Source organism: Physcomitrium patens, chromosome 8 (assembly GCF_059467195.1).
Source record: "Physcomitrium patens ecotype Gransden chromosome 8, ASM5946719v1, whole genome shotgun sequence".
Lineage (NCBI taxonomy): Eukaryota > Viridiplantae > Streptophyta > Bryopsida > Funariales > Funariaceae > Physcomitrium > Physcomitrium patens.
In genome coordinates this window covers 1,699,040-1,724,509 of record NC_143417.1, presented here as the reverse complement: position 1 = coordinate 1,724,509, position 25,470 = coordinate 1,699,040, and the positions used below count along the sequence as shown (strand labels likewise).

Below are 25,470 nucleotides of genomic sequence, written 5' to 3'. Positions count from 1 at the left end.
GTGAATGTGTATTTTTTTTGTATATATTACTTCTAACTACTCTTGTGTCTCTCCAAATATTCTCAACACATTATCAACACAATTGTTCTTATGTACTAATCTTGGTTCTTAAAAACTTATGTGCACTTTATCCTTCGCTTTTTTCTCATTTTTTTTCCTACCCTATTGTTGTGCTACTGCTACTGCTACTGCTATGTTATGTTGTTGTGTTGTGTTATTGCTGTGCTGCTGCTACTACTGTATTGTGCTATGATGTACTGTTGCACCCTATCTTGTTGCTATATTACATCACATCTTGACACCAACTGCTACATATTGCTGCCAAATTGTAACACCGTGCCACCACTAATTGCTGCACCATGCCACCAAGCTATTGCAGTCTACTGCACACCTTTATTTTTGTGAAAAAAAAAAAAAAAATCTCTTCAAATTTTAATGTTTTGATGTTAAGTTTAATTTTATTATTATTATTATTTATTTTACATTTTAAGGTACAATTTACTCAATCTTTTCTACTTAATCTTATATTTTTTATTCATAGATTTATTTATAATGAATGTTCAATATCTACAACTGCCTCTACTATGTTTCCAACTATCACCATTGCATCTCAATATTTTCAATCTCTTCTATTTCCACTATTAGATATTTATGGAAATAATTATCTATTATGAGCAAAAATAATAAAAATAAATTTATTTACAAAAAAATTCTCGAATATAATTTTGTTTGAAGAATCTCTTATTTTAAGTACTTCAAGTTTTCTTCTTACTCATTGAAAAACACTTCTTTTGCTTTGTTGTCATCTTATACTTACATTGCAACATCAATATTTGGAAATGGAAGATCCAGCCAAACTTGGAAAGAATCTTAAATCTAAGTTTGATCATCAAAAGACCATTTTTCTTCCTATCATGGATATATATATTTATTTCAATAGTTACTTATATGATTAAGTAGAAGTAAATAAAATAGAATAATTTCATAAAGTCTTCTAGAGAAGCTTCCTAGAAGCTTCATAGATATAGTTTTGACTTTAGATGTATTTATAGGTTAGAAACTTGGCCAAAAAGCTAACCATGTATTGGTAGCTTGTGGAACAAGTTACCTCCGTGTAATAACTTGTGGAATAAGCCAACTACGTGGTGCATATATAGATAACTTGCCCTGCAAGATAAGACATGTGGCTAGCAAAGTCAACACATGTTGGAGGTTCTAAAGGACATCGCCACGTGGCTCTTAGTTAGATAGTATATATGGAGGCAAGAGTGAAGCCTTCTTCACTCTTGTCAATGCCTTTCTAGTCTTGGTCTTGTTTCAAGACTTTCTAGTATTCTTGTTTTTGGCAATAGCCATTCTAGTTAATATTACATCACCTTTTGAGTGACTTTCTAGTTCTTTTCAGTGATAGAAGAGTATATTGAGGATTTTCTTTCTTCGAGATTCATGTTCTTGACACTTCTACATGCACGTCATGACTAGATACATTTATATATCTTAGATTTTTAAAATTTAAATGCTTTCAATAATGAAATATATCATAATATTTCACAACTTTGATTGTGTAGAAAATGCATCTCTAAAAAAGACATGATTGAAAAAATTCTCTCCACATTTCTTTTTGCATTTATTGTACTTGCACAATAATATAGGAACATAAAATTTTAGAGTCACCTTGATTTCATGTCCTATCTACTTTTTATGGAAAAATAAAATGAACTATTTTTGTATAATGCATAAGCTTATTCTATTGGAATGACAATTCCAAAATTTTATGCACTTAATATTTTAAAGTCTAAGAAAAAATTATACAAATATGAAAAAAAATGCTCATTAGCATCAAGTTAATCATGGTTGTGACCATTTCCACCTTTGTGGAAAGAATAAATATTTTATAATTAATTATAGTAGGAAAAAATATAGAAATGCTTTCTTCTCATAAATATGGAATAATTGGACATTTAAGACATATATGCCATACTTAAGAATACTTTTTAAAAATATTCTAAGAAAATAAAAAACTTTGAGATAAGACTTGTAAAGTTCATATTATAGATGAATCCATAGATTCAATTGATTTTGATGATTTAGATGCTTATATGAATGACAAAACCTCTAATGATGAGTCAAATGATTCGCTCATTGATTTTGCAACAACAAATACTATCTTGCAGGATAGAAAATTTTTTACTAAAAAATCTTCAAATTGACAAACTAAAAATTTGATGACTGTGGCTAGAGAAAATACGTTTTATTTCCAAGAAGAAATAATAATAGCAAAATTGCCTATAAGCTCTATTATAAAATATAAATATACAATGTTTGCACCTTCAGTACCTCAAAGTTTGATTAGCTACTAAGATATGTGTGCCAATGTTTATCACCTCTCAATCGCAATTCTAGATAGGCCAAAAGTTTCGATTTTTGTACAAAATCATAAAGATATAAAAAAAATATTTTTTGTGACAAATGGTTTATTTCAAATTACAATTTGGCCTCTTAGTATATTTAATTTTGCATCATCTATCACAAAGAATCACATTTCTCTCTAGCATGGATGATTGAGACATCTAGGATCTATATTATTTTGAAAGTTAATTCTATGTATAATTTGATATAATTTAAGATCTAAAAATATAAATTCTATGGAATTATGTCATGCAAGGCAAGATGATTGCTCATCTTTCAATTTAGAAACTTCTATGAGAATCACCACTAATACTTGAAAGATTGTATGGTGATATTTGTAGTCCTATTAATCGAATATTTAGACCATTTTGTTATTTTTTGGTCCTTATTGATGCATCACACAAACAATCACATGTTTCATTATTATCAACTCAAATCATGGTATTTACCAATCTAATATCTATGCTTATTCAATTCTGAGGACATTTTCTTGATTATCCTATCAAAACATTGCATATAGATAATGCAAAAGAATTTGCATCAAAGTCTTTTGAAGACTATTGTGTTGCAATATGGATTGAGTTGATATATTATTCTATATGAACATGCTCAGAATAGACTAGCAAAGTCAATTATAAAGTATATACAATTCATTACATGGCTATTCCTTCTTCATGCAAATTTATCTATATTTATATAGAATCATTGTCATAGATATATACCTACATAATTGTTATATATGTAAGTAGAATTAAGTAAAAGTAGATTAATTTCATAATACCTTCTAAAAAAGCTTCTTAGAAGCTACTTAAATGTTGTTTTGACTTTACATATGTTTGTAGTTAATTGGTACATTAGAAACTTGATCAATAAGCTATCCATGTGCCATATGTATTGGAAGCTTGTAAAACAAGCTAACTATGTGATGGCCATATAGAAAACTTGCTTTGCAAGTCAAGATACGTGTCATGCAAAGCCAATACGTTTTTGGAGGTCCTATAGAATGTCGCCACATAAATCCTAAGTAGATAGTATATATAGAAGCAAGAATGAAGCCTTCTTCACTCTTATCAATTCGTTTCTTGCTTTTAGTCTAGATTCAAGAGTCTCTAATTTCTTTGTCTTTTGGCAATAGCCATTTCAGTTTCTTTTTAATATACATATTACTTTATTTTTATTTTATCACTTTTCTTTTGATACAAATTTTTTAGGTTTATGCATCTTTTTAGTTCATGTCCTTGATAAATTAACAAGAATGCACTTGCAATATTAGAACTTTGTCTTTTTTTGATTAAGAGTGGATTATCATTTTTTTTTCTTAAGACATAAGTATATTAGAAGTTGTAGATTACCTTCTTCTAAACTAATATTGTTTTTAGTATCTTCTTTGTTCTTAGTCCTCTTTTCTGCTGGTCTTGAGCAATGTAAGAGTTTTTTTTTTTTTTTTTTTTTTTTTTTTTCTTCTTCTTCTTCTTTCTAAGTATGATCATAGCAGAGCTTCTTGAAATGAAGAATATAATTACACAAATGTAAGAGAAATTAAAGAAATTGATGCTTGCGATGCATCAACTCAATTTATTCTCATTTAGAATAATAAAAATGGCAAGAAGTGAAGATATTGACATGATTGGAGCCACTTCAATAACTACACCAAATTGCATTCCATCTCCTATAGTAAAATACTCTTTTAGTATTAGAAAATCTAGAGTTGCCTTATCTAAAAAGTTTGATGGCACAAGTTTTAAGTTTCAAGGATTTATAAATCAAGTATAATTTATGATTGAACTTCAATTCCAATGCTATCCAATGCTGGGATCATAAGTTAGATTCATTAATATACTTCTTTTAGATTCAAAATTATTATGATTTTCATCTTTTTTAAAATAAAGAGATCCAATAATGAATAATTTGGAGGCTTTTTTGAGAGAGTTTTGATCCATGTATGAAGAATATGATGCAATTTGTATTATAACCAATAAAATTTGTATCTTGCAATAAGGAAATCGATTAATGACATCATATCCTTTACAATTTTGACAAATAGTAACTGATGTCAAGTGGGATGATGTTACTTTTATCAGCCAATTTTTCTATGGATTATAATATGAGATAAAGAAATTGATGCTCAACTTACTTGATCCTCAAACATTGAGTCAAATAATTGATTTTAATGTGAAGTGTGACAATTTATTTTTTGAATTTTAATCTAAGAATTGTGCAAGAAAACCTCTATCCTATTATAATTCAATGACAATACCAATGACTTCTCAATTTAAATATCTAGAGGTAGAAGACATGCAAATTGATGTGGTATGTTTTAAACCTCTTATTGAATAAGAAAAGGTTTTTTGTTGTCAAGAATGATTGTTTCTATATTATGGAAAAGCTAAGAATAATACTCAATATTTTCTAAAGAAATAATACTATTACAAAATGAGGAGTACGATTGTCAAAGATGAAAAAATGTCAAAAAATGAATTTATCTAATTATAATATAGATTGTGCGGCTGGAATTTTGTACTAATAAAGGTCTAATCTTTTCATTTTTTTATAATAGATATGCTTTTAAGACCTAATAATCACAAAGTCTTTATCTTAATAGATTTAGAAGCCTTAGCTTATTTCTTAAATGAAGAGTTTATTAAAGGCCATAGAATATTGTTAATACAAAAAACTAAACGCATACATGTAGAAGTCATAGATGGTCATCTATTATCTTCTAGATATATTACTCATAAAACACTTTCTATAGATGTAATAATAAATGGTTATAATAGTTGGATAATTTTTAATATAATTAGGTCTTCTTCTAATCCGGTCATTTCAAATTTATTGTCGTTAGAAAAGTACAATTCTCTAATAGATTAAATTTTTCATAAACTTGATTTTTTTTAGATTACTATTAAGAGTTTTGTAAAAAAAACCATGAGTCTAATGTAGCCAAATCTTTACTTGTAAGCACAAAAGCCTCTTTGCATGCTACAAAAGAAAGATTGTCTTTTGTTATTTATGCCACACCTATTTTTAATGATGGAAAGACTTTAAGTTACATTCCAAGTCAATATCAAGATTTTCAAGATATTTTTGAAAAGAAAAATAAAGATATTCTCCTAGAGCATTGTCCATATGATTGCTCAATTGACTTGAAAGAGGGAAGTGAGCTACCATTTCGTCCAATCTACAATTCATCACAAAATAATTTGGCTGAATTGAAAAAGTATATTGACAAGAGCTTAACCAAGAGTTTTATACATCATTTAAAATCTCTTGTTGGAGCTCTTATCTTATTTGTGAAGAAAAAAGATGGATCACAGCAAATGTACATAGTTTATCAAGGATTCAATAAGATTATCATCAACAATAAGTATCCTTATCCTTCATATCTTGACTTCTTCATGAATTAAATCAAGCTAAGATAAATACAAAAATATATATACAAGGAGCATACAACTTGATCTGTATTAAAAAAGGAGATGAATAGAAGATTGCGTTTTAAACAAGATATAAACACTTTGAAAATAATGTCATGTCTTTTGGACTTATGAATGCATCAATTACTTTTCAACATCTTATGAATGATGTTTTTTATCAATTTCTAGATGACTTTGTTATCTATTACTTAAACAATATTTTAATCTATTCTAAGAACATAAAAGAACATGAAGTTCATGTTTGTCATGTATTATAAAAACTTAGAAATACGAGATTGTACGTCAAGTTGGAAAAGTGTATATTCTACATTACTCAAGATGATTTCTTAAGATATATCATTTCTAAGAAAGCACTTATAATGGATGCAAAGAAAGTTCAAACTATTATAGATTATGATATTTCAAGAATAATAAGAGATGTGCAATGCTTTTTGGGCTTTGCCAATTATTATTCGATCTTAATTAAGATTTTTTTTCAAATTACAACTTTTCTTATATGTCTTATATGTAAAGACAAACTTAATCAGAGCAAAGCAGTTGAAGCATCTTTTAAAGTCTTGAAATTAGTATTTATTTCTATATCAATCTCTTATTACTTCAAATTTTTGAAGGCATTTTTTATGAAAATAGATGCCTCAAATTTTACTATATGTATTGTTTTGTCACAAATAGAAGAAGATGACAAGCTCCACCGAGTAGCTTTTCATTTTAGGAAATTTTCAACAATTGAGATTAACTATGAGATCTATGATAAAGAACTTCTTGCAATCGTGGATACTTTTTAAGAATGACATCATTATCTAGAAGGCGCTTTCAGCCTAATCATCGTATATAAAAATCACGAGAACCTCAAGTATTTCATATCAATACATGTTTTGAATCGTTACTAAGCTTGTTGGAGCATATCTTTGTTAAGATTTGAATATAATATCACTTATTGGCTATGAAAACAACAAGGTTTGTTTAATGTCCTTTCTAGATGTTCTTATCTTGCATCTAAAGAAGGAGATATAGCTTTTGATTAACAAGAGATAATTTTATTGAAGCCAAAATAATGTCACTTTTGAGCAATGAAATCAACATTGAGTATTAATTCAATTTTTTTCAAACAAATTCAATCATGTATGTCCTTTGATTCTTTTATTCATGATATCAAAAATACTTCTTCTAAGACTTGTGATACTTCCAAGTTTGAGTTCAAAATCAATCTACTTTATTTCAAAAGACACCTATATGTTCCAGAAGGAGAAGCATGTCACAACTTTCCAGCAACAAGATAATTTGAATATAACAAGACTTTGGAGCTAATACTTAGAGATTTTTAGTGGTTGCAAATGTAAAAGGCTATATATATATATATATATATATATATATATATATATATATATTTTCAATCATGTGACATTTGTTCAAGGTTAAAAATTCCTTGTTATCAACCTTATGAACTTCTTCATCTATTACCTATTCCAAAACAACCATGGTCTTTTATTTCTATGGATTTTATTACAGATTTTTTAATCTCAGGTGTATATAATTTTATATTTATGATAATAAATCATTTTACCAAAATGACATATTTTATATTATGCACAAAATCTATCACATGTGAAGATATTGCTAAGCTTTTCTTTGACAATATTTATCGATATCATGGATTGCTGAAAAATATTATATTGAATAAGAGAACTCAATTTATATCAAGATTTTGGAAAATTATTTTTAAGATTCTAAAGGTGGATATAAAGCTTTTTTTGGCCTTTCATCCTCAAACTGATGGACATACAAAGCGTGTAAACCAAGTTTTGGAGCATTACTTAAGATGTACTATTAATTATCAATAAGTCAATCGAAGAACCTTCTTGCCCTTGATAGGGTTTATTTATAATAATATGATGCATTCTTCTATGTAATAAACACCTTTCTTCACTAATTATGGTTACCATCTACGACTTGATATTTTTGACTTTTCAAAAATTGATAATCTTATAGTGGAAGATTTGGTAAACTATTTGTCTAAACTACTTAGAACAATGAAGGTGCAATTAAAAGAAGCTAAAGAAGAACAAAAGATCAATGCAGATACCTATGAAAAATAACAACCACAATTCAATGTAAGTGATAAGGTATGGTTACTTCATTATAATATCAAGACTATTTGTCCTTGTAATAAGTTGGACTACCATAGACTTGGATCTTTTTCTATTTGTGGACAAATTAATCGAGTTGCTTATGAATTATATCTATTGGAGTCAATGAAGATCCATCATGTCTTCTATATGTCTCTTCTTCAACTATACAAGACTCTGAATATATTAAGAAGAAGAAAATCTCCACCTTCTCTTATAAAAATAAATAATAATAAAGAATTTGAAGTAGAAGCAGTTCTAGACTCAAATCAGTGCCAAAATAAATTAGAATATCTTGTCCATTGATACGGATATGATATTAGTGAATGCACTTGGAAGCCAACAAAGAATCTTCCAAATACAACAAAGATGGTAAAGGCTTTTCATCATCAACATCTATCAAAACTAAGATGAAAGATAACAAAACTTTGCTATAAATGAAACACAGTTTAGAAAAGATTGTACTCTACCTTCTATCTTTGTTTGTAGTTTCTATATAATTATGGCATCAAAGAGATGGAGAACCAATAATGAGTGGAACAAACTTAAGAGCTATCATTTATTGCATCTTAGACTTCAAAATATGATCACTACTCTTTATGGAACTCGTCTCTAAAAAAGGAGGTAATATCACGAATATATACCTACTATAATTATTACTTAGATAGGTAGAATTAGGTAAAAGTAGATTAATTTTATAACACTTTCTAAAAAAGCTTCTTAAAAGCCTTATAGACAATGTTTTGACTTTATATATGTTTGTAGTCAATTGATAAGTTGGAAACTTACTCAACAAGCTATCCATGTGTCATATGTGTTGATAGCTTATGAAATGAGCTAACTATATGGTGGCCATATAGAAAATGTGCTTTGCAAATCAAGGTACATGTCATGCAAAATCAACATATTTTTGGAGGTCCTATAGAACATCGTCACATAGATCCTAAGTAGATAGTATATATAGAGGCAAGAGTGAAGCCTCCTTCACTCTTATCAATTCTTTTCTTGCTTCTAGTCTAGATTTAAGAGTCTCTAGTTTCTATATCTTTTGGCAATAGCCATTCCAATTTCTTTTTAATATACATACTACTTTATTTCTATTTTGGTATTTTTCTTTTGACACAAATTTTTCAAATTTATTCATATATGTCCTTCACAGTCATGCAGTTTTGCATGCTACAATATTAATATGCCTTTATGCTTCTTCTCTTGAAATTATTATACCATAAGAGTTCATTCAGGTCATATTCTAAATGTATCTCACTTACAAGTGTTTAGTTGCCATGGTTGGATTTGAGTACAAAAACCTCAATGGCTTACTATTGGAGCTCATTAAAGAGACGGTATATATGTTGGTTTTGATTTATCCAACATTATTTTTATTGTTGATCCATCAACTATTATATCATTACGTGCACGTTTTTAAAATTGATGATTTGAAGAAAACATATTCCCATATCTTTAAAGAGGAATATTTAATCAACAAAGAATTACAATACTTGAATTTGGAGCACCCGAAACATTTAAAATGAATCATAATCCTTGAACATCTTTGGTTGAAACTAAAATTGCTAAGATTTTGTATCTAAAATGGATCATAGATGAAACATGTAATAGCTTCAATGATGCACTTCAAATTATGAGAATTTGAATTAATGAGACTCAAAATGAACATGCTAAAATTGCAATACCACTAATTAATATATCTCATTTTAAAACCTCAAAAACTAAAAAGACTCATGGACCAGATAAGCAACCATAAAAAAAAATGCTATAATATATAGAGATTTTGGTATTTTTTTTGTCGAAGTTTTTTTTAAACCTACAGGTGCATTAATTAATGATAATATATCCATGAAAATTATACCTTCACTTCATACAATAGAAAATCTTGAAATAAGGAGGAATAAAACTTAGATGAGTACAAAATTATCTATTCTATATTATGGTACAAAGGACATTTGGGATAGACCATCTATTATAATAGATTAATTATTTGTATTCATGATTGCAAAAATTCTTTTTTATGAGAAAGAGGATCTCGGACATCAAACCATCAAAAAAACAATGCATTGCTCTAACTAATTAAAATAAAAAACTACCATCAAGGTGGAATATTCTTCTTTGCATAAAAAAAAAGTATTTGGTCTAATCATAGACACTTTTACTTCTTATTGTATGGAATATAAGATGATTTTAGTACATAAATAAGTTATTAATGATTAAATAATCCACTATAAAGCTCGTCTTGTTGTTGAAGGATTTATCCAACAATTTGGCATTAATTATAAATCCACATATTCTCTAGTCATGGATTCAATTATATTCTCATATATTATTGGAATGACAATTCATTCTACCCTTGAGATACTTCTCATAGATGTAATAACTTAATATTTGTATGGTTTTCTTGATGTAGATATTTATATGAAAGTTCTACCTAGTTTGGAAATAAGAATTCTAAATACACCTACTCCAGAATAATATCATGGTATTAAATTACTTAAGGCCCTGTATAGTCTAAAAAAATTTAGATGTACATGATATGAATGTCTTTGAGATTATTTAATTACAAATAAGTTTGTTAGTGATCTACTAATACCTTGTTTGTTTATCAAATAAGATAAAACTAATTTTATAATCATTGTTGTATATGTTAGTAATCTAAACCTAATGGATACTAGATCTATCATTACAGGTGCTAACCTACTTATCTATGACTTTGAGATGAAAATGCTAGAAAAAATAACTTTCTAAATTGGTCTTCAAATTATGCATTTCATAGATAGTAGTATTTTTCTCTACCAACTAACATATATTAGACAAATCTTATGGAGATTCAATATGATTGATGCTTATTTATTGTCTACACTAATGGTTGGATATGATGGTAATGGTTATGATCCATACTGCTCGTGCAAGGAGGAGGAGGAAATATTAGGAGATTTTTATCCATATCTCGTAGCAATTGAAGCACTTTTATATTTAGCCACATCTATAAGATCAGATATTATATTTACAGTTAGTATTCTTATAAAACACAATGTGTGTCTAATACTATGACATTTGAATGCCATCAAATATTTATTATGTTATTTAAAAGGCACTAAAGATTTAGGATTATACTATACATGATCTGTAGATCCAAAATTGGTTGAATATTTTGGTGTAAGATATAAATTTGATATTACAACACCTAAATCTTAAATAAGCTATGTATTCTTAAGACATAGAGTTGCAATACCATAGAAATCAATGAAACAAACTATGATTACAACTTCATCCAATCATGCAAAAATTATTACCTTACATGAAGCATCTCAAGAATGTATTTGGTTGCAATCAACTGATAAATACATTCAGAGAATATGTGGACTTTGATATGATAATTCTCCAACTATCTTATATGAAGATAATAGCACTTATGTTGCATAAATGCAAGTTGGTTTCATTAAAGGAGACAAGACAAAGCATATTGATCCAAAGTATTTTAATTGTATCAATCACTTGGTTAGTGATCAAATACTTAAGATCAAGAAAATTAAATCTACAAATAATCTTACTCATCTCCTCACCAAACTCTCTATGTGTTCAACCATTATTGACTTACTTATGGCATTGGCATGTGGCGACTTGCTTTTTTTGAGCAAGAAAGTAATGAACTCTTAAAATGATGTTATACTCTTTTTTCTTTATCTATGGTTTTACTCTTGAATATAATAAGGTTTTAATGAAGCAATAGCTGTTGATCTTGTGAGATTACAAAAAAATATAGATTATAATTCTATGAAAATTTTATGTTATATAAATATTATGATGACCAAAGAGGACTGTTGAGAGTATTAAATGTAGTTGATGCTCTCCATAATATTTATTATAGTTTATAATAAATATTATAGCTATAGTATTTGGAATGTATAAGGAAGAAACTCTTTATCTTTTCCCCTTCTCTTTGTATAAATGAGATAATCATATCAATATACTCCCTCTTGTGTGTGAGTGTATATTTTTTTGTACACATTACTTCTAACTAATCTTGTGTCTCTCCAAACATTCTCAATAATATTAGTTATGATCACGTAGTGTAAAGTGTAAAAAATATACGATAAAAAAACTAATTCAAAAGCAAATTTACATGGCATAAGAAAGTCAATTTTAATTTATATAATTTTATTGTACATTATGTACTTACATTCATTGTTAAATACAATATTCTAAATTTGGGATTTAGGTGTATTATTTCAAATTTGGCTAGTTTTTTGTCCATGCAATTCTTATATACAAATCACCACAACTAATTCCCAATTTTTTTAAAAAAACCAATTATTCGATCAAAATTACTTTACCGTGGTTGTGGACACTGGAATAGTTGGACTGCAAGCGGAGTTGTGTTCCACAACCCAACAACAAACAATTCCCTAAGACCAAGGCCAAGTCCGTCCAACAGGCTTCGGTCCCCACGGACGGTCATACAACTAAGCACGACCCAAACCCGTGACCGCCGCAAGCATCGAAGCCGACCCCAAGCTCGCCGACGCAAGTCAATCGAACGGGCTATCCTCACCGGAGGACTGTGGAATCGTACGGCTACGCAATGGGAAGCTCAATCGTACGGCTACGCAATGGGAAGCTCAATCGTACGGCTACGCAATGCTTTTTTACTTTTCGGAAATGTTTACTTTTTCGGGTCGAGGCCCTCGCCGAAGCGCAAGCCCCCGCGAGACGAGACGACGAGGCCACGAACGAGACTTCGGTTTCCCTAAAGACGGCGACGCCGAATCGCGGCAGCTGGGGGATGAAAGGCCGTGCGATGGCGCATCGGAGGGCGTGGCGCTGCCTGCCGCAATGCTGCACTAAGGGAGAGAGTGAGTGATGGAGTGAGTGTGGTTGCTCACCTGAGATGGGTCGTCTTGGTGGCGGGGGGGGGATGTTGAGAGTGTTGTTGGTGTACTTCTGCTGTTGTGAATGAATCCGTCGTCGTCGTCGCCACATCTAAGGACATGCTCCCCGTCACGCTGCCCTTGCCACGCACGACCAACGAGGAAGCACTGGGAGGCACCGGGACGGACCGACCGCCTTCCTTGCTCGCTCGCTGTCTCTCTTCTCTATTTCTCTCTCTCGGCTACTCAGAGAGACTCTTTCTTCCCGTTACTACTACTACTGCTCTTCTTCTTTTCCCCCTCTCACCCGCCCACCTCCTATTTTTACTTCTTCGTTGTTTCGCCGTCGCTTGTTGCTACGGGGACTGCAACTAGGGGGGTTCGTTCTGTAGGCATTACTGGGTGGTGGTGGTGGCGAGTTGGGGTCGTTGGGAGCGTTCGAGTCAGGGGCGCTGTTGATGAGCTCGGTGTTGCAAGGTTTGTGCATGGATGACGGTAGCTCGGGGAATTTGAACTCTGCGCTATTGGGTTCTTGTGCCCTAACTCCACTCCTTCCCTCTGGCTTTCGGTATTTATTTGTTTGTATTTATCTTTGTGTAATTTTTTGCGTTCCTTTTGGGAGTTTGCGGTGGTTTGAGTAGAAGTGGTTTATTTTTATTTTTGTTTTGATATTGCGTTCCGTGTGAATTCAAGCTGAAACGGGAAGCTCCTTACTAGGGGTCGTGGGTTGTAGATTTAATTTAGTGGTTCTGGGGCTGTGAGATTGCAAGAGCTCGGACCATAGCGGCATTAACAACTTCGACGGGATCTGTGTGTGCTACCTTGACACTAGAGTATGATGTCTTGTAGAGGTTGTTCTTGACATTGAGCTTAACGATTGTTAATTCTAAAAGCATCTACGTTATTTGCATGGACATGAATTCACGAGAAACTTGTTGAAATTCCAGTATTCCTCGCGCGAACTAATGGCCTGGCCTGACTGCAGAGGTGCGAGGTGCCAAGCTGGATCGCATGTATATCAGGAAGAAACTCAGAGCACTGTAGGTTACTTCTGGCAATAATTTAGCCACTCAGAGGTTTTTATTGGGAGCAACTTACCTTGGGCAATACATTTTCGGCAAATGAACTAACTTGATGTCGTTCTGAGCTGTGTGACGTTGTGATGTCCAGTGTATAGTGAAATGATGACGGAGAGCCCTGTTATGATGATGTCTGGGGGGGAAAGAGGGAACTCGCGAGCCCTCGGAGAGAGTCTGAGGTCTGGGAATGGAAGTGGTTATGGCAGCTCACAGGATTTGGATGGAATTACGGAGTTGGGCCGTCTTCTGAAAGGAAGGACAAAGTTCGACAACATTTTGAACTCTGGACATGTACCGCAAAGAAGCGGCAGTGCTCCTCCCAGTGTGGAGGGGTCGCTTGCAGCGATGGGTGGGATGTTCGACCTGCCAACTAGCCCTAAAGGTGGGCGTTCCCCGAACCTTCAGCCAGGGGAGGAAGATGTTTTGAATGCCGAGGATGCGCAGCGCGCAGATCCTAGGTACTTGGTATATTACTACAGCAATATCAACCTGAATCCGAGGTTGCCACCACCGTTGATATCTTGGAACAACTATCGGTTGGCACAGAGGTTGCAATCCGGGATGGGATCGGGTGGATTTGGGGACAAGAAGAAATTACGATCGATGGATGATAGCAGCAGCAGGTCTTTGTTTTCAACCCAGCCAGTGTTGCCGACACACAGGGAGGAGCCAGAAGTTCAGGAGGAGGAGATCTCACCGATGGGCGGTCTTGCGAGAACGGTGTCTAGCGATTGGGCAGAGAGAGATAGAGGAGATGGGTTTATGGGTCTATCATCGGAGTTCCACCCCCGTAACAAGAGCCTAGTAGATATGATTCAGGTACTTAAGCCAATGCAGAAACTGTACCTTCGGGGCCTCTGTTTGACTGGTCGATGATCGAGGGTTGGAGTTCTGTAACCCAATCTCAGTTCTTGTCTCTTGCAAAAATTTAGGAGCATAGTTTAAGCTTTTTTGGTGCTACAGGGCTGAAGTACTAGAATGGTGGTTACAATTCTGGAGATATGTCATTATTGCTGGTTGAGATATGAGGTGTGACGAATAAATACGTTTGTGTACAGGAGGATTTTCCTCGAACGCCGTCGCCTGTGTTTCACTTGTCTCGGTCGTCGAGCAGAGCTGCAAATGATGAGAATGAGGCCACAAATGCGGTACTAGACCTGCAATTGGCCCACCTGCGAGAGTCGGCTTCGGGAGAGGCGAATGCTGTGGCAAACGGGATGGGGTCTCGGAGTACCACCCCCATTCCTGGTGTATCGAATTTGCACCAAGCCTCGGGACCCGCAGCACCTGTACCTAGGATACCCACACCTGAGATTTCCCTGTCAAATAATGTCCGTTCTGCCAGTCCAAGTTTGGCTAGGATGGGTTCTGTACCAGGTGTTGACTCTTTTCAAACCATTTTAATTGGCAAATTGTGTATGTGACTCCATTTATATTATATTGAGATTTCTTTTTCTTTTTCTTTTTCGGTAGTTGTTATGTAGTGGTGGGATTGAATTCCAATCGAATGTTGAACATTGTGAGCGATTTTATGAGAAAATTTGGTGGCATTATCTCTTCAGGATTGTCTGGAGGGAATTTGTCTTTTTCGGGTTCTGATGCACGGAGCGTAGGGCTGGGTCGTGCCTCAAGTGCTAGTGCTGCGGATTTCGCTCAGTTTGCAATGCAGCTGAACAGGTCTGCTAGTGCGAGCACTGCGGATTTTGAAGCAGCTTTTAAAGGTTTGAGTATGTCTGATATGGAAGAAGCCATAGCTGCGCGTGAGGGAAAGGAGATGAAGCAAAAGCAGCAACAACAGCTCCAACAACAGCAGGAGCAACAGCAGCATCGACAACGGGCTCAGATTGCTGCACAGGTGCAGGCACAAGCTCAAGTTGCACAATCAGCCCAGGTGAGCTGCACATATTTACGTCTTTGCTTTGCAATCATGTTGGATTGGTCGGATATCCAGTGATGAATATGCGCAGGGTTAGCCATATATTCAACCTAAATTTATGATATATTTGATTGCAGACTTTGGCATATTCTCAAGCTTTACAGCAGCAGCATCTCTACCCGGGTGTAGACCCTGCGTATCGGGGTCAGCCGAAGTTTGCTGTGGGTAACATGGCAAGCCAACAAGCTGGGGCAGCTGGGCTCCAACCCAACCTGGGGGCAAATACTAATCCTGCGAACATGTATGCTGCTGCAGCGGCTGCAATGTATATGGCACAGCAGAATCTCTACTATCCGAACATGAACCCTGCGGCCGTTTATGGTCCGCAATATGGGCTGGGTGGGTATCCAGTGAATCCTGCAATGCTGGCCCCTATGATGGCCGGGTACCCACTTCCAATGTTTGACCCTGCAACTGCAGCTGCTCTTGCGAGCATGGGCGTGAGAGCTGGGGTCCCTGGATCCTCCGCTCATTCAGCGGTGGACATCCAGAATCTTTACAAGTATGCGGGTAGAGCATTGCCGCAGATACACGATCCAATGTACTTACAGTACATACGTATGGCGGAGGAGGCACGGGCGGCGGCATTAGATCCTTCATTGTTGAGGAATTACATGGGGGGAGATCCACTGGACACGGTGAACCTACAGAAAAAGCAGTTGAGTTCGATGCTGGGAGTTTATGGCGCGGAGCAGAAGTCGGAGTTTGGGAGGACGGGGACGATGGGGGTTCCGATCACGAGCCAGAAGAGTGGTTCAGTGAGCCCAGGGTACTATGGCAGTCCTCCAGGAGTTCCGTATAACAATTCTCCTTTGACGAGCCCGGTGCTTCCGGGATCGCCAGTGGGTCTAGGAAGTTATCCCATACGGCGCGATGACCGCAACTTGCGTTCCTCCTCAACGTCGAGGACGAGTGGTGGGTACATGGGGGCTGCGAGCGGCACGACGTATGGAGGGTGGCAAGGGCAAAAGACGAGCGAGACCCCAGACGAGACCCGGGGATCGACGTTGCTAGAGGAGTTCAAGAACAGCAAGACGAGGCGATTTGACTTGTTGGACATTACAGAGCATGTTGTAGAGTTCAGGTGCGAGCAGATCAGAGATTTGCGGTGGAATGTATTCGATTAATTTGGATGTTATGTTTGAAAGGACGAATGAGATGTACGCACTCGTTTGGAGTTGGAGAGTAAGATGTAAGATAGTGTGATTGACGACAGCTGTTTTTCTTCGATTGCAGTGTCGATCAGCACGGAAGCAGGTTCATTCAGCAGAAATTGGAGACGGCAACTCCGGAGGACAAGAACATGGTTTTTCAAGAGGTGCTTCCACGGGCTTTGACGCTGATGACGGATGTTTTCGGGAACTACGTCATACAAAAGGTACAGAGGGAGTTGCATGTGAAATTTTATAAGGTGGAAGGTATTACTGTATCGGTTGGCAACTAATGGTAGATGTTTTTGGGAGGGTGTCGGTCTGTTTTTTTTTCGGGGTTATGTCGATTTGGATACTGGGTTCAGTGTGGGTAAGGTTCGGTGACTAAACTTACAACTGGCGAGAGATTGACATTGGTTTGTGATTCTTGCAGTTTTTCGAGCACGGGACTCAGCAGCAGAGGAGAGAGCTGGCAAACCAGTTGGTGGGGCACGTTCTGGTTCTGAGTCTGCAGATGTACGGTTGCAGAGTGATTCAGAAGGTATGGTTTTCTTGTGTGCATTCCTATGGCTAAAGTTTGTGTGTTGTGATGAGGAGTCCCTACGGTATACGAGCACTTGGTGGTGGTGATGAGTACTAAAATTGAGCAGGATCTAGATAGGGTAATTGGAACCAATTGAAAACTGTTCGTGATGCGCGTGCAGGCGCTGGAGGTTGTGGACGTGGACCAACAGACGGTGTTGGTGTCGGAGTTGGATGGGCACGTGATGCGGTGTGTGCGCGACCAGAATGGAAATCACGTCATTCAGAAGTGCATTGAATGTGTGCCTCCTGCCAAGATCAATTTCATCATCTCTGCGTTTTATAACCAGGTGGTAACGCTGTCTACTCATCCTTACGGATGCCGGGTGATCCAGGTAAGTTCTTGGGATTGGCATAATTATGTTCTGCTACATTGCCCTTGTGAGAAGCACACGTGATACGTGAAATCCTAGCTAACGAGGTGGGGTAACGGGATTTGGTTGGGTTCAGAGAGTTCTGGAGCACTGCACGGACGAGCAGAAGCAGAAGGGGATCATGGAAGAGATTTTACGTTCCACATGTACGCTGGCTCAGGACCAGTATGGCAACTATGTTGTACAGGTGAGGGGTGTGACGGCTGTGTCGGCAGTATATGGTTGTTGGCCGATGAAGAGACAAGTTGTGGAAGGTTTGTTTTTTCTAAGGAGTGCATGTATGGAGACGATTGTCTTGAACCAAATGTTCGATTCGTCTGTTTGGTTAGTATTTATGGGAGGTAACATGTAGTTTCCGTTTTTGTTTGTTAGTGGTTACAGTTGCAGTGAGGGTAGTTTCATGTAATGTGAGAGGGCTCTTATAGCCATGCTTTGTGATGAGAGCAGGTTTGTTAATATACTTGTTTGTGGATGTTCATGATTGTTACAGCATGTGCTTGAGCATGGACGCGATTATGAGCGAACTGAGATTATTACAAAGCTGGCTGGGCAAATTGTACAAATGAGTCAGCATAAGTTCGCATCAAACGTAGTGGAAAAGTGCTTGGAGTATGGTGGTCCAGTTGAACGGCAAATATTGATCGATGAAATGCTTGGCCACACTGATGAGAACGAGCCGCTTCAGGTATGCAGTTTATTGTTGCTAGTGTGATAGGTTATTTTAAACTCTGCGTTAATTGGCTACCAGCTGAATACATCATGAGAGTAAATATTTGCATTTCGTTTTGGATTTGTACCTGTGGAGGAAGCTGATTTGTGTTATGGTGAATGCCTCAATTGTTTCCGGTATGCGTATGAGTAGCCTGATGTTCGGTGATGTGATGCAGGCAATGATGAAAGACCAGTTTGCAAACTACGTGGTCCAGAAGGTGTTGGAAACCTGTGATGAATCTCAACGCGAGCTGTTGCTGGGTCGTATTCGGGTTCACTTGCATGCATTGAAGAAGTACACATACGGCAAGCACATCGTTGCACGCGTGGAGAAGCTGGTTGCTGCTGGAGGTAAGTTTCCCGTTCTAAACTTCAAACGTATGTCACCTTGGTGGCGTAGTGTAGAGAGATTAGTATCGATGATTTAGGTGGATGCATACCTCTGCGAAGATTTCGATGAATCTGCTTCATTTGTGATTTGGTCCCTTCCATTGTTTTCCGCTAGTCCTGTTCGTTGTCTCCCGTAATTGTCTGACTGGAGTTTCTGCTGTGTGCAGAGAGACGGAGTGCTGCCTACATGGCACACAACATGTCTAATTGAATCTTTGATGGATACCATGGCCTATGCTGACTTCTTTAGTAAAGGAACATGTTTCAGGCTGTTTCTTGGAGTACTAGAAGTCAGGTCTTCCCTCGCTCATTTGTCATTAATTAACTTCTTGTGTCGTAAACAACGTGCGAGCGATCCGAAGATAGTCGGGCTGTGGTTCAGTGCCCGGGGAAACATTTGTGAGCAGTAAATAGTGTAATGGTGTCGGATTACACTCAGATTGTATTGATGGTCAGGAGAGACGCGGGGTGAGGGCTGTTGCAGCTCGCATCGACACGTATCTTATGTGGATTCGTGTCGGAGGCCGGTGTATTTATAAGTGATGGCTCTAGATATTTGGAGGTTGGAGCTCTGGGAGTAGTGCTTGTGTTCCGACCTTTCGATCCTACCCTTCGTTTCTCCTGGGTAGTGTGATTTAAAGTCATGCAATTAGACATGGAAAAGACGTTTTAATGGGTACAGTTTAGTGTTAGAGTGATGAGAAGGAAAGGGTCGAGGCAAGGTTTAGCTGTAACGGGCGTGTATAAAGAGCAAGTGTTCTTCGTTCCGAAGTGTACAGACTGACGTGTTGGTCTTGTGACGAGGCGTTGGTTTTTGAAGGATCGGAAGGCGGGTGGTCCTAGGACCCGTTCCATTCTTGCTAGTGCTGCTGCTGAAGGTTAGTTTTTGTGCAGCGATTGCGCCAGGGTCCTTTTGATGTAAAAAGTGCCCCCTTTAGAGGAAGGGCCAGCTGGCAATGTCTTTATTCTTTTAGCTTGGTGTAAGGTATGTCTGAGTACAAATCTGTTCCTTTATCCGAATTTTTAAATTTGTACTTTGTATGTATGCAACTTGTGAACCATTTTTGTTTAAACCCTCAGAAGCTGGGTCTTCAAAATGTTGAACCCCTGAAATCATTCCGAACTGAAAAATTATACATGCTCGTTTTCTATGGTCTGTCCGTCTGAACGGTTTGTATCTTGAAAGAGAGAAAAAAAAATCCATTAAGAATGGTCTGTAATTCTTGAGGAGGGTGGTGCCCTGATGTTTTGAGTTAGTGTGTTAAGCTTGGTGATCAAAGTTGAATACTTTATTTTGCATACAATGTCTCTGAAGAATGTAATCGCGTAACTGGTATTGATGTGAGGATAAATCTGTGAATATGTGAGGTAACTACAATTATAAAAATGCATGACAAAACATATTCTAGCTAACATTATACACTTTATACACATCATACACAAAATTAACACTCCAGGTGACAACATTTTACATAGGATTCTTTTATTCTGCTTTGGTTATGTTTATGGGCATGAATAATGCTTGTAATTCATTTGAAATGACCTCTTAAAACTGAACGTGATATTGTTTTACTGCATAATCGTAGAACCCCCCCCTAGTGAATGATTATTTACAAATGAATATTGTTTTTACGAAACCAATTCATATGTACAATCGCTGTAGATCTGATTGATTCTACTTGGTTGTATTTTTATAACATCATCCTTTGTTTAAATATGGTTTCAAATGAATGCCTTTATTTGTTAATTTTTCTAGAATGAAAATTATTTAAACACTATTATTGGAGCCCCTTACTTTGCTTTAGAAGTAATGTATCAAAGTAAATTTTTATTGATGTACAATAGTTTACAATTCAATAATGAATTACTATTGCTAATGCCATTTGTTCAATTCTTAGATTTATTTATTTCTCCATGAACACACATAGATGGGTAAAAGAAACAAAAGATCAACAATTGTTATTACAATGCTAGGCTTTGTTTCATTTTGTGTTTGCCTAAGTAGAACTTTGTGCAAATACGAAGACATTAAAAAAAATATCCACCATCCATGCGCGAGGAATATCTAAATTAGGGTTTGGTGGGCAGAGCTTCACCAGATCCCCCCACCTTGGTATCAGGGTTCCCACGTCTCGCAGATTCCTGCTTCGTCGTCCATGTGCGTTGTTGCTTTTGCACAGATTTTAGCTCGCATCGCGTGATTCTTTACCTCAACCCTCCGCTTCCGAGACTCGTGACTGGTTCATCTCAAACCCCTCCTCGCTGTCGAAGAGTTCCAACATCGATCTGTGTGGGAACGTCGCTGATTGTCGGCAGGTGAGGTTTTGCCTCGATGCGCTTTTTGTTCGATTACTTCACGATTCCGTGCCGCTCGTGTAACTGGATCGTTACGCAAGAGGCTGTGCTTGGAGATTTAATGCTTTGTGGAGTTGGGCTGTGTTGAATTCGAGAGACGGTCTTCCCATGAGTGATAGTTTCGAATGCGTCAGATTATGCCTGGATTGTTGCTTGATTTCCGGCTGGGGATGAGTGCCGTTACAGGCTTTCAAGTGCAGGTTTGCGTGGAAGTGTTGGCGCTTAGACTCGGGTTGTTGTTGTGGCCTGTTAGTCGGCTGTAGCGTCGATTGGGGATTCTGAGACTGGTTCGAATTTATGTCGTTTGGAACGTCGTTTTGTATGTGCCGTCATGGATGCGGACGCAAGTTCTGCTACCACTGCGTAGTTGTTTTTTCAGAAAGGGTAATTGCGAATGCGATTTGGGATTACTGGCGTTTTTGAGTTTCGAGACATTGTGAGTGTCTCGCGCTTATGAATTGCGGTTTTCAGCAGTGTTGTACTCTGTTGGAGATTTTGGAGGTTTCTGGTCACAACCTGGACTCTTCTGTCTTCCTCCTGAATGGGCTCCCGTGCCGAGTTTTGTGGATTATACATTCGTCTCTGTTGACTATAGGTACACCCATTCGAGTGTCTTGGGTTCGTTCCAATTATCGTCTTTTATTGTGATTGTGCGGTATTGTTTGACTGAAGTCGCTTCCAAGCCACTACATGTGTTAAGTGCATTGTAACTTCCAGCTTGTTCATGTCAGGGTATTGGCATTCACTTAATCCTTCTCAGTTGATCCGAAAATTCAAAACCATAGTACTTGTTGCATGTCTGCTCGTGTGAGTTGGTGGATCTGGTAGTTTCAGTTAATTGGGGAGTTAAAGCTGAGCATGTGCCCATCCTGTAGTTGTCATACCGTCGTAGTGCAGCACACTGATAGCTATGTTGTGGCACATTTGTATGGAACACCTTCCACGTGCAATCGAATTTGTTTGTTAGCTCTTGATCAATTGATGCGATGCAGCTTTCCTTGCATGGGCTGATGGTTCTTCATCACAGGCTTTTTTGCACTAATAATCAGGCCTTGTCTGCACAGAGCTCTTCTATTTTACGACCTATTCATCAACATGGCTGATCTGAGACAAGATTGGGAGCCTGTGGTGGTCAGGAAGAAGGCTCCAACTTCGGGTGCGAAGAAGGACGAGAAGGCAGTCAATGCAGCACGACGAGCTGGCGGCCCAATTGAGACTATCAAGAAATGTACTACTCTGAAATCTATTTATTTGTTTTTCTTATCTCCATCGTTTCTCCTTTGGACTTTCCTCTAGCTTGCATACTTTTTGTGCCTAGCACATATGTCTTATTCCACACCTATTCATTCCATGAGATTTACATTCCTCATATTTATTGCTGTTTTTTGCATTATGATCCTAGCTTTTGCGAATCTACATCTTAAACTCGTATTGTAATGTTCATTATTGTCACGCTTTTACGTTTGTGTGTGGTGCCACTAAAATCAGTTACAGAAATCTCGTACTCAATTTCTGAAATATTTTCCTCCTCTAAATTCATAGTGGAATGATCTTTTGGGCAGTCAACGCTGGGTCCAACAAGGCAGCTACCAGTGCTACTGGTTTGAATACAAAGAAGCTTGATGACGAGACTGACGTTCTTGCTCGTGAGTAAAAATGTTTACCTGCTTCTCGTGACTTCAACTTGTTCTTAGTGTCACCGTTGTCTAGTGTTGAAAAGGTAGTCTGGTTTTCTCCTACAATTCTGGTATCTAATACTATCTGGAATTCAGACCCAGCACATCTTGGCTTTTACTGTAGTGTAACTGAAACAGGCTGTTGATTGCCATAACATTGGTAATCGGCATTAGGATCTGTCCATTTTATCCTATATTTAGTTTACACGTGCAGTTGATTTTTACTTTATTTTCTATGAGAACAATACTGAACTGGTGGAACATGGTTTTTGAGTAGACGAGAAAGTGCCCACAGAACTCAAGAGAAAAATTATGCAGGCTCGGTTGGATAAGAAGATGACACAGGCTCAACTTGCACAGGTTTTCCCGCACTTCTTTTATACAATCAAATTGTTGGCAGTATAGAATTCGCAATATTTGACACCAGGACGGAATCTGATACCAGTTGTAGTCACTTCTGGGTATTTTATTAAGTGTGCAGCGTGCATTACACAGGCATTTGGTGGTCCTCGAAGCTTACAGTTATCTTTTTTCTTGCAGCTCATAAATGAAAAGCCACAAATTGTACAAGAGTACGAGTCAGGGAAAGCAATTCCCAACCAACAGATCATATCGAAATTGGAACGTGTGCTTGGTACGAAGCTACGAGGAGCAGGAGCTAAAAAGTGAATGTCTCTGTAGAAAGCATCCTCAAGCTTTGAATACCTCTGGTTTTGAAGCTATTAGGCTTCTTCTCATATTGTGCAGGTTCTCAGCCAGATGGTGGTGAGCAGAGTTTGGCTGAGGTTAGAGACAATGCAAAGAAAGGAGCATCAGTTACGAACGACAAGGTTTTCTTCGTTGACTTTCTCCCGCAGTTTGCAATCAAGATAGCTAGGATATGTGGATTCAGGATCGAATCTCAGTAGCTGTAAAAGTTTAGCATTGTGGATGTTTGGTATTGACTGGGTTTTGCCGGCTTAGCTACTTGTGGTATACAAGAGGTATTGGCAACGGTGTGGAAGGGTTTTGAGGGATGTTGATAATGGTAGAGCTTCTCAAGTTGCACCTTCTGGAGCTGTGTTATGTTGAATCTAGTTGTGTTGATCTTTCTCCTGAATGAAGAAAAAACAAAATCAACCACCATTCTCATATGCAAAGAAATACTGCTTAGAAAAGTCAATGGTGCACATGACAATGATGTTTGTCAAATTATCGAAAATCTATTTTTTTCCACTAAAGAAGAGAACTGGTAATCTATAAAAAAAAATCAAATTAATTGCATTAGTATGGAAAACCAAAACAATTTGTTTGCTACTTCTAAATCTTCAATCTTATTAAATTCTAGAGAGTGTTAAAGAAAAACTATTATATATGGTGCTTAAAAGTCTTAATTTCAGCAAATTTTGAATTTAACAAAAAGGGGCACTTGCAAAGGATATTAAAGTAGGCTAGTCTAGTCTTTTGAATAGGATACCTGAACTTATTATAGTATTTAAAATTTGTTAAAACTTGAACCTATAATATGCACCAATGTTATTTAAATTTTATTTAAATTGTAGATTAGATTTTGCAAAATATATATCTATTTCATAATTTGCCATATTTACTTTGTTTGTCCATATGCATTAATAAAGATGTTGGGTAGGTGCCTTAAATTTTTATGGGCACCTTAATGACACTCAACTAATTGTTGGCCATTCTAAAATAGAGTAGTAGAGGTGAAGGATTTAAAAAAAAAACACACATATATGCACAGAAATGCAAACCCACATACACACCATAAGCACAATAATTTAGCAAAGAGAGCTGATTGGATACTTTATTCATCTAATACTAAGTATTAATTAGGTACCCACTCATCTACAATAGTTGACAACTATTGTTGACAACTATACTTAATTGTAATAATTTTTTTTAGCTATTGCACAAACTAAAATTATTCCATATGTGTATAGATAAAGCTATATATATATAATGAGTAGTGTATAATGTGTTCATGTAAGATATATATTAATATTAATATTAATAGTTTAGAAAATACCCTTCTATTTACAATACTTAATAAAGCCTATTAATATAAATGCGAATTTATTTGTTTTAATTTTAAAATATGCATACAAGAAGTTTTGTAAGCACATACAATAAATTATAATATAAATTTTAAATATTCTCTACAAAGTCTTTTGGATTTTTTATTTAGTTATTAAGTATAATGAATCATTATCCAAAATTTTGGAGTACAGTATTAATACAATAAAATGTTTTTTTTTAAGTATTAATATTTTTTGTGTTGTTATAAATATAATAATATAAATATGTGATATATTATATTTTTAGGTATTTAATCAATGATATTAGTATTTATTAAAATTTTGATGATTCAAACAT

The 25,470-nt window shown here is 36.1% G+C and overlaps 2 protein-coding genes across 3 annotated transcripts; both read left to right on the top strand.

The window, feature by feature from the left end:
- The first annotated feature begins 12,966 nt into the window (after positions 1–12,966).
- On the top strand, positions 12,967–20,089 carry LOC112285712 (pumilio homolog 1). Its single transcript, XM_090252784.1, has 15 exons — positions 12,967–13,113; positions 13,239–13,424; positions 13,591–13,656; positions 13,832–13,886; positions 14,017–14,744; positions 14,984–15,302; positions 15,488–15,816; positions 15,939–16,945; positions 17,098–17,239; positions 17,446–17,553; positions 17,717–17,929; positions 18,045–18,155; positions 18,459–18,653; positions 18,856–19,030; positions 19,237–20,089. The coding sequence occupies exons 1-15, from the start codon at positions 12,967–12,969 to the stop codon at positions 19,278–19,280; spliced, it is 3,825 nt and encodes a 1,274-aa protein (XP_090108910.1). The 3' UTR covers positions 19,281–20,089.
- A 1,127-nt stretch (positions 20,090–21,216) lies between these two features.
- Positions 21,217–24,243, top strand: LOC112285715 (multiprotein-bridging factor 1b). Of its 2 annotated transcripts, none has more exons than XM_024526744.3 (5): positions 21,217–21,385; positions 22,489–22,652; positions 22,987–23,070; positions 23,378–23,460; positions 23,641–24,243. In XM_024526744.3, exons 2-5 carry the CDS (start codon positions 22,520–22,522, stop codon positions 23,767–23,769), a joined length of 429 nt encoding a protein of 142 aa, XP_024382512.1. In that variant the 5' UTR covers positions 21,217–21,385; positions 22,489–22,519; the 3' UTR covers positions 23,770–24,243. The 2 variants fall into 2 exon arrangements, with proteins under 2 accessions (XP_024382512.1, XP_024382513.1); XM_024526745.3 differs by lacking the exon at positions 21,217–21,385 and adding an exon at positions 21,444–22,019.
- Positions 24,244–25,470: the final 1,227 nt, after the last annotated feature.